Consider the following 12,836-nt stretch of genomic DNA (forward strand, 5'->3'; position numbering starts at 1 on the left):
ACAAAAAGAAAGGAATACCGAACGTGTCAACATCCAGTTTACCCAGACTGGAACAATAAATTAATTGGTTCCGAACTATTGTAATTAAAAGCAGTAATAAATAAATTTGAAGTCAGAGAAATGTATCATTAGGCAATATAGGCCCCTATATCTGCAAATTTAAACGTTGCAAACAGCTAAAAAATACACGAGGTGAAAATGTCCGATGTATATGTAATTATTAGCATACATTGGTAACCGGATAGAAGTATAACAGAAACATCTACTCAATAATCTCTCAGGAAAACATCGTTTATTAAAACATACAAAATATCTATTAATAACATATCAGGCGGGCAGGCAGGCATACGTTATCTGTAAATTAGAAAACAGTATGAAACGTGGCATTTACACTCACGGAACTCAGACGGGTTGAACATACCGAGAATTACTGGTAAACGTCCATGTGTGATGTTAATTACATTATTACTGCATGCTGGAGTTTGTAGATTCTAATGGATTAAAAAAAAAACAAAGTACAAAGCTATTTTGTCTTTTTCAAAAAGATCTCGAATCAAATAATAAGTTGATTTTTATGTCCATCTGATTTAAAACAGATAAAAATACAATATATATAACCATGGAAGCGTTGTATAAACAAACGTCAGCGCATCCACATTACCGAAAGCAAGAACAATAACAAACTGATCCAAATGTTACAAAAGCATAGGGCGTTTAATTCATTACAATATCATAATATACACTTACTAAACGGCCACGGCGGGCCTGAAGTGGTTATAAACATCACTAAGTCTATATTGCAGAAGAATGTACCCATAGTGCCAACTTAAGTTCAGTAGTGCTTATAACTACGTAAGGAACGGCATTGCTGCACAATCAGTTGTTCATTATATACCTAAACACAATAACGATTTCTCGATTACATGAATCAGTAAATCATATTAATCTTGATGTTAATGGTTTTAATCGCGTCGACAAAGGGTAAATTGACATCAAAAATGACGTCACTCATCCATCCTGGGCCATTAATCGGTTATAATGCCCGTTTCCAGTTATAGTGCCCTCTTCCGGTTATTTTGCCTGGACTACAGGGTTTTGTCCTATGCAGTTATGTTACTATTCATAGCAAGGTATATAATGATATTTTATATTGAAGACTGGGTACTTTTTCTGAAAGCTCATATAAAGTGAACTGTCTATGATTACTGTCTGCAGGTATGATTCTCTGCCATATGTAAATGTAAGGAATGTATTAACTTGTATTACCTTGAATAAATGAAGTTAATTTGAGCCGTGCCATGAGAAAACCAACATAGTGGCTTTGCGACCAGCATGGATCCAGACCAGCATGCGCATCCGCGCAGTCTGTTCAGGATCCATGCTGTTCGCTTTCAAAGCCTAATGGAATTAGAGAAACTAATAGTGAACAGCATGGTTCCTGACCAGACTGCGCGGATGCGCAGGCTGGTCTGGATCCATGCTGGTCGCAAAACCACTATGTTGGTTTTCCCATAGCACGGCTCATTTTATGTTTGTATTGAAACTGTCTAGAAGATAAGAATTTCTATCGTCATAACATCACATAAAAACCTTTGCTTCTTTAGACAGCGAAACGCATAAATCACGTAACAATTTTTTGCAAAGATGAAAGGGTAAATACACTCGCCAAGCAATCAATGCAGCAATTTTAACAGAGGGAAAAGGTATTACGTTTGATGCTACATAATTTGATTTATTTACCAAAAAGAAATCAATTCGTTTTGATAATCATAAAGACAGAGATACTGATAGAGAGTCAGCACCCAATTGACCCTAATCAAATTTGATAATAAGTTTAGCTACCTCTTTGACAATAATAATATATATGGCAAACTTTTATTCAATAAATCGCATTATTAACTGATGGCCGGAAATATTCTTTTAAGAGCATTGAGTCAATTACATAAGGACTCACTATTACCTGTACATAATGGTAGTGTAATGTGTCGTTGTTTCTTTGAATTTATGTAACAAGAACAAAAGGAGCATATCATTGAAATTTGAATTTAACTGCGCATTACTGCCATCTAACGGCTTTACCTGAGCAACTTTCTCTTTAACCGAAATTCAGTCACTCACCATTTATATAAACTTTATATTGTTTATAAATAAAATTGTCAAAATAAACTTGTAGTTTATACACGTTTTATTCTCCCGAAAGTCATGTGTATTAATATTTAGAATTCCTTATGACTACTTTTCATTCTGATAAAGTACCAAAAGTCTCTGGTATCATTTCGTGGCCGTGGACACTCGATAAGTGCAAAGCTGTTTAAAATTTACGGTCCTTCTTCAAATTCACCTGAAGTCATTGCTGACATATCCACATTAAAATTTCATACCTGCATGTATTACAAATCGGTGTAAGGATCATGATATCTTTAACTACAAGCAACATGGAAAACATCGACATTCCGAGTTGTTTAGGATAAAAGCAATCAGTATGACGGTACAAGTTGAAAGAATTGCCTGTCTACAGTTTAAGGCAGGTGGCAACTTAAAAAAGTTGAAATTAAAATAAAATGTAAATTATGACAGTTAGCTGACTAGCGGCTTAAAGTAAGTGGCTGCATAATACAGGTGACCGCTAAGGCAGGTTCAACTGTACAATACAGGTGCAAATGACGGCTAAACGTCATAATGTCAGTACGGCATAATCGATTCTTTCACATGTCGTCTTTATGGCACATATTTTCGCAGCTTTCTTCATGTCAACAGTATTAACTTTAAGTTTTTATACTTGTCAGAATGGTAATCACATGTCGACACTGTTTGCAAGGCCACAAGAAGAGAATAGCTATCACATGACAGTCACATGTCGGTATTTATCGAACGACGGTATTCTTTCACAACATAACCAGTATTACGGCAAAATGAAATAAATAGAAATGTTGGCAATAACCATTATACCGGCATCGTGTTCTTTGCTTGACGACCTAACAAAATCACAAGAACGATATGATAAGAATTATTAAATAATGATGGTAAACCACGGCAATTACAATGATATTATCACGTCAATTGTTTTCCGCTAGTCGTAGCCAACATAATAACAATAAGCATAACCTAGTCAATGATATAATAGCCGGTGAACTTAAAGACATCGAAAAGACGCATCTCAGTAATTCTTTAATACCACAAAAATCATGAACGTCTGACTTATGTACAGTTAGGTACCGTTAAGTAGTCCTGTAATGCCACTTAAATCATGAACGTTTGCTTAATATACAGTAAGGCACCGTTCATTACTCCTATGATGCCACTAAAATCATGAACGTTTCTCTTATGTACTTTAAGACACCGTTCAGTTAAATTCTAATGCCACTAAATCATGAGCATTAGACTTATATACAGTAAGACACCGTTCAGTAATTCTTCAGCACCACTTAAATCATCAATGTTTGCCTTATGTATAGTAAGACACCGTCCAGTAATCCTTAAATGCCGCTGCAATCATGACCGTTTGCCTTATGTACAGTAAGACACAGTTTAGTATTAATTGAATGGCACTTAAATCAAGAACGTTTGCCTTACGAATAGTAAGACACAGTTCAGTAATCCTTTAATGCCACTTAAATCATGAACGTTTGTCTTGCGTACAGTAAGACACCGTTCAGTAATCCTTTAATGCCACTTAAATCATGAACGTTTGTCTTACGTACAGTAAGACACCGTTCAGTAATCCTTTAATGCCACTTAAATCATGAACGTTTGACCTACGTACAGTAAGACACCGTTCAGTAATCCTTTAATGCCACTTAAATCATGAACGTTTGACCTACGTACAGTAAGACACCGTTCAGAAATCCTTTAATGCCACTAAAATCATGAACATTTGACTTACATACAGTAAGACACCGTTCAGTAATCCTTTAATGCCACTTAAATCATGAACGTTTGACCTACGTTCAGTAAGACACCGTTCAGTAATCCTTTAATGCCACTTAAATTATGAACGTCTGTCTTATGAATAACAAGACACAATTCAGTAATCCTTTAATGCCACTAAAATCATGAACGTTTGACTTACGTACAGTAAGACACCGTTCAGAAATCCTTTAGCACCACTTAAATCATGAATGTCTGCCTTCTGAATAGTAAGACTCAGTTCAGTAATCCTTAAATGCCACTTAAATCATGCACGTTAGCCTCATGTACAGTAAGTCCTGTATTAAGGTAATATTTTTATCACTAAATGATTGTTACTTATAAAGACTTGTTTTGTAAGTTAGACGAACATGTTTATCTGCCAATGTAAATGTAAAGCTATTGTCGAGAAGTTGAGGTACAGCTTAAAAATGAGGTCGTGGATTCAAACCCAACTCGGTTAACGACTGTTTACTATTTCTTATGATAGCGGTGACTACTTAAGTGTTGTGACACTACGGGGCCAATTATTGCCATCAAATGTATAAGCCATAATTACATATTTCACAATACAAACATACACTAAACAACTTTAACATATACTGTATTTGTGATTATAATATTTCTAAAAGATAGTATTGACGTAGGAAATGCACTTAGTACACGTCAAACAATATTACATAGAAACTTGAAAGATTACGTTCCCAAAATAAACTGATTTATAATAGGCCATGAAATAAATAGTTTAGAAAAATTACATTCTCACTATTTTGCCAAAATTTGTTCGTTGATATTAAATACATATATTCGAGTTGATAAAGGTCTGGTTTGTCGATACAAAACTTTGCAGTGAAAGTTAAACATATTAAATTTCAAATAGAATAAACGTAAAGGTACGCTATAGGATAAATTTTTGACAGTTATTAATTGTATTGTTAAACGAACTTTATAAAAGACATTCATATACGTGTATCAGTCAAAATTGCATATATACATTTTTAAAGGAATTCTCTATTGAAATTCGTCTTGTTAAATTATGCCTAGTAAGCAACTATAAATTTAACTATTTAAGTTTTGTAATAAATACCTTTTGATCGGCTTCTGTGCCTGCTCCTCTCATGAACTTGTGTGCCATTTTCTCTTTTCCGGTAAAATCCAACAATTAAAGTGTTTATTTTTCAAGAAAAATATATGGTCCCTAGTCCAAGGGCTTATTCAACCCGTGTGTTAATTTTCAAACTAGTTGGAGTTCTCGTTCCCCCGACGGCAGACGACCTTCAGAATGTCAGCGTTCCTTTCGCAAAGGCTGCTGGGACGGCTAATAACTTTCACTATCTTTGATATTCCGCGTGCCAGTTGTCATTTGAGCCTTGATTATACAGGGGTAATTATAACGGCTTGAGAACTTACCGAGCTAGCAGAAGGTGGGAAGATATTCTCAATATGAAACATTTTACCTGGAAAAATGCCCCGCATGGAGACTTGTATCTGGAAGGATTTCTAAAGCTTTTATAGCCTAATTACAGTTCATTGTGTGCCAATAGGCCTTTTATTGTATAATTAGCAGGGAAATAAACACACCTTGTCAGTTCCTGTCAATTCCTTTGAAAAACTTAAATTTTTAAGTATGTTAGAGCAAATTATTTGTATGATATGATATCGATTTTAATTTTTAAAATATTATTTAAACAATTAACTATATATTATATATATAAGAACGTTCTATATATGATAACATAGTATCAATACATTGGTATTGCTAAAGTTTAATCAGCACAAAAAGTAAATGAGAAAAAAGTAAACCCTTCTATCTTTTAAATATAAGATCTATCGTTAACGAGACTGGCAGACGTTGTAGTGAAATAACATAGAGATGATTTCAATTGAGTGTACAGATTGCCACATGTTTGATAACTTCAACTGAAAAGTCAAATTTGTACGTCATACCTTTGGTATATGAAGAACAAAATGCTTTTTAAGAACCTGTTTGTAAATGTATTACGCCATCGAAGCGGAAAAAAATTAAGATGTGCAAAGATCAAGATTTCAGAGAATTTAGTAAACAATATTTTCAAGAAATATTTGTCTGCAAGCAATTGAAACTGAATTAGTTTTTGTAAATGCTTTGATAATCTAAGTGTTGTTATCTTTTTTGGTCCTTTGGGATCATGGAATACATTCATGTTACTGTAATGGAATTCCGCTTAAGCCGATGCTAGGTGTCGTGAGATGTGTTGCACATTTCATCTCGCGAACATACTCAGTCAAACCGATTCTTATGTTGCTTCGTTGCACCCTATGCTTCCATAGGAATCTTTTTACAGATTTTATTGAAAACGTAAGTTTGTGGAGATGTGACTTAAGTTGTTTTTTTTAGAGGGGGGAGGGGGGTGGCGGATCTTTTTCATTTGTTGTTGTTATTGTTGCTGTTGTTGTTTTATATAATTGTCACTTATAACGAGAGAAAGAGGTTTAAAAGAGTGTAGATGGACCAACTGGATTACTTAAATGCCAACCAAATCTCTATATATATAAATGCTTTTACGATTGCATTGAATCTTAGATCTATAGATGGAAAGTCTTTTCGTGATATGGACCCCAAACAAAAACGTCAAAGGATATCAATGATGGCATCAAATTTGAATTCTATATATATGGTAAATTTAGGTAATAAAATACAGCGTTTGGAATATCAGCTTGGTCAGAATGTGTTTAATTCGTTGCATTTATAGTCAAATTACAGATGAAGACCATAACATTTTCATAACTCAAATAACAAGAAGCGGGTCAATATACGTCCGAAGGGTTACATCAGAGGATGGAAGCAAAATTTAAAGAACTTGACTGTTGAAGCCCAAAGGACAGGAACAACAAAAAGAAGAAATTCAAAAAAAACATCTAAGTCAAAAATAAATTCTTACCAGGTAAAGTAATGTCAGAATACATGTAAGAATTGGATGTACTATCCATGTTGTACCACAGAAAAGTGGCCTCAGTTTTTCTCTATTGCCAATAAAAAGTTTCAAAAAAGCTATTTATAGTAACAAAAAAAGGGAAGTAATTCATAAAACATTTATTGTAAGAGAACAAAAAAGGGATCTGCCAAATAATAACAAGAGCACTGCAATGCAAAGCAGTATACACAAAGCAAAATCATATATGACCTTTGACCCCTAAGTGTGACCTTGACCTTGAAGCGAGTCATTCAAAACATGCGCTCTGCACGTCGCCTCAGTGTGGTAAACATTTGTGCCAAATTTCTTTGAAATCCTTCAAGCAGTTCATGAGTTACAGAGCGGACACAGCAAAGTCATATATGAATTTTCACTCCTAAGTGTGACCTTGACCTTGAAGCTAGTCGTCCAAAACAAGCGCTCTGCACGTCCTCTCAGTGTGGTGAACATTTATGCCAAGTTTCTTTAAAATCCTTCAAGCAGTTCAAGAGTTACAGAGCGGACACGAAACACACTCATATGACTTTTGAACCCTAAGTGTGACCTTGACCTTGAAGGGAGACATCCAAAACATGCGCTCTGCACGTCGTCTCAGTGTGGTGAACATTTGTGTCAAGTTTCTTTGAAATCCTTCAAGGGGTTCAAGAGTTACAGAGCGGACACGAAATTGCTAACGGACGGACAGACAGACACCGGGGTATAACATAATACGTCCCTTCGGGCGTATAAAAACTAGAAAACATGGAAATCGAAATATACATATAGAATTTTGGCAACCTCTGTCGGTGCAAGGTACACTGTGTACACTGTTCCGCAGCTTTGCATTAATACCTTTATCGCATAGTGTAGGTATTAACAAAAATTGGGAGAATGCTCGCAATTATAAACAATACAATCTGGAAATGCTTTTATATTCACTTCTACCTCTTCAAGTGTTAATTTTTATTGCGATGCAGGTACTGACTCGGAAGAGTATAACTGGCTTACCTTGATAATGTATCAATTGCCTTGGTATGTATTCTACAATAAACTGACAAGAAGTTGATAAGTGACAATGTGTTCATTGTTTTATTATTTTAAGGAACGGGCGTATTTAGTGCTACTTACCCACAGTTTTTGGATGAAAATTTTCAACATGTTCCTTTCCACCAAGTTTGAAAAAGAATGTATATATGTCATTGAAAAATGGTAAAGTAAGTGAAAATCAAAGCACTGAGAGAACTGATGTGGGCTGCGGTTTACAGCTTCTGGTAATGGGCATGAACAGTTAGCTTAAGTTTAGTGATTCTCTGGCAAAAAAGTTCTATTGTCTATGTGATATTGGCCTTTCACCTACTGAGCTCAAAATCAATAGGGGTCATTTGCTAGTCATGACAAATCTCCCGATCTCATGATCCTAGGGCCAAGCGTTCTCCAGCTAACATCCGGAAACTGATTTGTCTACAGACCGCCCGACATCCATCATCAAACATAAATATTTACAATATACCCCTCCTGTATTCCTAGGCCCCCAATGCATAGACGTAATAAGCAAGAAGTCAATAGAGGATAGAAGCGAAAAACAAAGAGACACTAATGATTGGCTGCAATAGAGATCTTCTACTTGACATGTCCAGTCACCCTATGAAGGTGCAAAATTCTGGATCAAATGATTCTCAAGTAAACCGTTTTCCCATGTTCAGGCCCCTGTGACCTTGATCTCTGATCGAGTGAACCCAAAATAAACAAGGGTCATCTACTCTGCATGTCCAATCATCCTATTACGTTTCAATATTCTGGGTCAAGTGATTCTCAATTTACTGATCAAGAAAGAGTTTTTCCATCTTCATGCCTCTCTGACCTTTCCCTTAAGTCAAGTGACCCCAGAAACATTAAGGGTCCTTGACTTTGTAATTACTATCACAGTGTTTGAAGGATCTGGGTCAAATGATTATAAAGTGGTTGGTTGGAAACTGTTTTCAAAGTTCTGGTTCCTGTGACCATAACTTTTGATCAAGTGATTTAAAAATCAACAGGCGTCATCTACTCTACATGTCCAATCATCCTATGAAGTTTAACATTCTGGGTCAAGTGGTTCCCAAGTTACTTATCAGAAATGGGTTTCCATGTTCAGGTCCCTGTGACATTGACAGGTGATTTTTTTTTTCAAATGAGATCCCATTTTGGTAAAAGCAGGCTAGGAATATATTATACATAAATTACATAGATAAAAGACACAGAATAGTTCCTAAACTAAAAGCAAACAAAAATATTTACAATGAAATTAGATGTTTCATTAAATTTTAAAACAACCAAAACAACTACTACTGTCTCCAATATCAGCACACATCATGATCTTAGGGTTACATTCAGTCATTTTTCAGCTGTAGATAAATATAATATGCCTCATAACCATGACAGCATGCCTGCTTTAGTGTTGTAAATTTTCTGTTCCTTTGGGATCATGGAATCCATTCAACATATGTAGACTTCCGCTTAAGCCAGTGCAAGGGGGCGTAAGAGATGTTGCACATTACATTACCTCTCATGAACACACTCAATCAAACCGAGTCTGCTGTTATTCTTCTTGGTTGCATTCTATGCTTCCGAAGGATCTGTTTGCAAATTTTATTGTTAAAAATGTAAATATTGGAAATTGAGACTTTTAGAACTTAGTTTGAATTGTCTCAGATGATTTCATTGCAGTCTTCCAAATCCCGCTATTGTATAATTATCCGAGAAGAAATCGCACGCCAGTACGTGAATATTTGTGGATGAAAACGCCGCAAATCTACTGGTTAAAAGGTTAACGTGTTAAAACATAATGTTTCTTTCGAGTTAATTATACCCTTTAATGATATTTCAATCACAAACACCAGCTGGAATGTAATATTAAATCAAATTGAAGTGCATACGTTCGTATTTTCGGGAAACAGGTACGAATTTTTCGCCCCCTTCGTTACGGCTGCAATTATTTTCCTAAGTCGTGCAAATAAAAATCATTTACGTACGTATTATGAAAGGATCGTATCTTTCTCTATGAGAAATAAGTAAGATAACATCTCTTCTGTTGATTTCATACAAAACATCTTTCCATAAACCCATTCCTATGCTACAAAGCTCGACGGATACACGGGTGCGGGATATCCGAACTAGAACGCACGCCGTGCTAAGTTAGATGTTTTCTGATCAAAACAAGCTCATTGGCGCTGTTATAATAATAAAATTTCGATTAACTTTTCTAGCAGGAACTGAGTTTTAATTTAAAACATTTACAAAAGAGGCAACTTGGTTTTAATACCGATTATTAGATCTACGCGGATGGTGCTGAAGTTCACATACGATTTTTACAGGTCATTTATAGTTTATTTTGGTCACGTGATGGAGAATTGTTTGATCATGTGATCAAAGCAAGAATGCTCATTTTCATACGCGTTGTTTTTGTTATAAAGTATAGATTACGGCAAATATGTACTTAAGCAATGCATTTTTTGATAAAGTTAAATCTCAGAAACTTTCTGAAAGTTAAATAGACTTGAATTACCAGTGGAACAAATCATCTTTTCCTACCAAGTACCTAGCTTTTAAAGATTTTTTAAATGAAAGAAATCGCCAACAATGTTTAAACAGGTTGCTATATTTCAATCAGTTTAAAACAGAAAAAAATAACGCATTAAAACTAAGCTTTGTTTATCATTTACAATAATGTTACAAGCGCTAAAAAGTAATGAAAGAAGCAGTACTAAATACATTAACGTTAAACAGAATGCGAAATTTGAAGAAATTATTAATGTACCAAATCATCTTTTCCTACCAATTTTTAATTCTATTTACATTACGAACGTATAGCTCAGACTCAGACTGCCTGGTACAGAACTGCTCAGTATATTTCATTTTTTCACACTAGCTCAAAACAGTTTAAGCTTGTTTTAACTGTTTGTTTTGGAAGAAGAAAGTTACCACATGATGAACACGGGAGGTCTACTTTCATCCTACGTTGCTATATAAACAAACAGAAATCTTACAAACACAGGCAAGTGCGTTGGTTTGGTTCTAATGAATAAACAAAAGTTTATGGATTCTTTTTTACCTTAGATAAGGAATCGTCATTTGAGCCGCGCCATGAGAAAACCAACATAGTGGGTTTGCGACCAGCATGGATCCAGACCAGCCTGCGCATCCGCGCAGTCTGGTCAGAATCCATGCTGTTCGCTTTCAAAACCTATAGCAATTAGAGAAACCGTTAGCGAAAAGCATGGATCCTGACCAGACTGCGCGGATGCGCAGGCTGGTCTGGATCCATGCTGGTCGCAAACCCACTATGTTGGTTTTCTCATGGCGCGGCTCATTTTGATATATACTTCTTGCAAATCTACGATACTGATGAAATTCAAGAGGTGTTCCGCTTATGACTGAACTCTGAGAGACAGGTATATGTAGTTCGGGATTTGTGCATTTGCACTGATTTTAGCAAAACAATATCTTAAATGAACATGTTAGAGGGTATAGTACGTGGGTTTTTGTTGATTAATTTAATCTTTCATATCTATTTGTAACAGTTTTAAATGAATTTGGTTATAACAACTTTACGAGCCGGTTACGGTTGTGTTTCTTAATATCTGGGTACTGTGCAATAGAAATAGCACTTACGTTCCAGAAATGACCTTCTACGGCAAAACCTTCTGTCATTGAGTCAATCGCTTATATGATCCCACAGGTCATAAAGAGAGATGCTGGGCAAGTAAGGAGTTTCTCTTGAAACGTTTAACAGTGTTTTTTTTTAAATAAAGGAGCTAAGCTGTAGAAGAAATGAAAGCTTCATGGTCTTAAAACTGCAAACATCAACAAAAAAAGAGCAAATCAGCAAGTTCATTGAGACTATGTAAGAAACTGTGTAATCGGATATTGGAAACCAAAAAGTTTGATGAGGCTACTCAGATGGAACATACAGGCATAACCTAATGTGCTACATAGGAAATGGTGACAATGACTGTGAGAAACGGAATATCGTCAAGCTACAAGAGAGATCACTTAGGGTGGAGTATCGTTTAAAGATGAGACCGAAATTTGAATTGTGAACAAATAAACTGCAATTGCAAAGCGAACGCTAAAGCTATCCATAAACTATTTTGATAAAATCTTATATCTTGGGTCAATCTGTAGGCAAATATGTGCGTTTCTAGATGATTTCACATAATATTTGATGTTTTATCAATACACCATATCTATCAATACATTATAACAGACATTTGATTTAAAACTACAAAAATCAGTTTAATAAGTTCTCCGATGTTGATTCCATAGGCTCTGTCCGTAACCCCGATATGATATGGAGACTCCTTTAGAGACGATTGCATTTTAAAATTAAGACATTTGACTAGTAGACTTTTAATATAAAATTTCCATCTGGCGTTGAATAGGAATTGAATTTTGCAACGGATCTCAAATTGAACATTTGTTGGAATGAAATACAGATTATTTAACATATAAGTGCTCAGATATAAAGTGTACAGCTTTAATAATAAGTTTCAAAACTGGATGCAACGAGATGGGTATACTATATTGCATGTGTCACTGACCTGCCATACGATTGGTTTACTTTTGTTCCCAGGCTTTACTTTTTAACATTGCTGCTGACACATTCTCAACTTTAAAACCTAGTCGACTTTCAAAGGTATGTGTTACATGTCTCAAACGCGTTACCTGTCCCCGCCTAAGTTTCTGAAAGATAGCAGACCGCTTCAATGCGGTGTCTATTTTAACTTGCTCTTTGCTGGTTTCTGTTGTAATGTAATTTATTTGGTATGTTGATGGTGCACCTTGCCTTTGCCTCCGACCCTCATTTTTTTCCTGTCCACAACATCCACATTTTTGCTTCCCTTTCCCCTCTCCTTTTTTAACTCAGTCTCATTTTTAATATAATTCATAATAATAAAATGTACTTGTTGATGGATAGTTTGATCAGTCTGTCTGCTATATCTTTCCGGTGCAGTTTCA

The 12,836-nt window shown here is 35.3% G+C and overlaps 1 protein-coding gene across 2 annotated transcripts in view; it reads right to left on the reverse strand.

Annotated features, from left to right (window-relative positions):
- The window catches only part of LOC123561999 (filamin-A-like), a 159,695-nt gene that overhangs the window by 113,380 nt on the left and 33,479 nt on the right, over positions 1 to 12,836 (reverse strand). The window contains exon 1 of one of the 2 annotated variants that reach the window (XM_053531092.1): positions 4,994 to 5,309. The exons of the other annotated variant lie outside the window; for it this stretch is intronic. Coding sequence (XP_053387067.1) covers positions 4,994 to 5,041 — 48 coding nt within the window. The 5' untranslated portion in view covers positions 5,042 to 5,309. Of the gene's footprint in view, positions 1 to 4,993; positions 5,310 to 12,836 lie in introns of those variants that run through there. 2 annotated transcript variants of the gene reach the window in all.

The sequence above is a fragment of the Mercenaria mercenaria genome, chromosome 2 (assembly GCF_021730395.1).
Source record: "Mercenaria mercenaria strain notata chromosome 2, MADL_Memer_1, whole genome shotgun sequence".
NCBI classification, from domain to species: domain Eukaryota; kingdom Metazoa; phylum Mollusca; class Bivalvia; order Venerida; family Veneridae; genus Mercenaria; species Mercenaria mercenaria.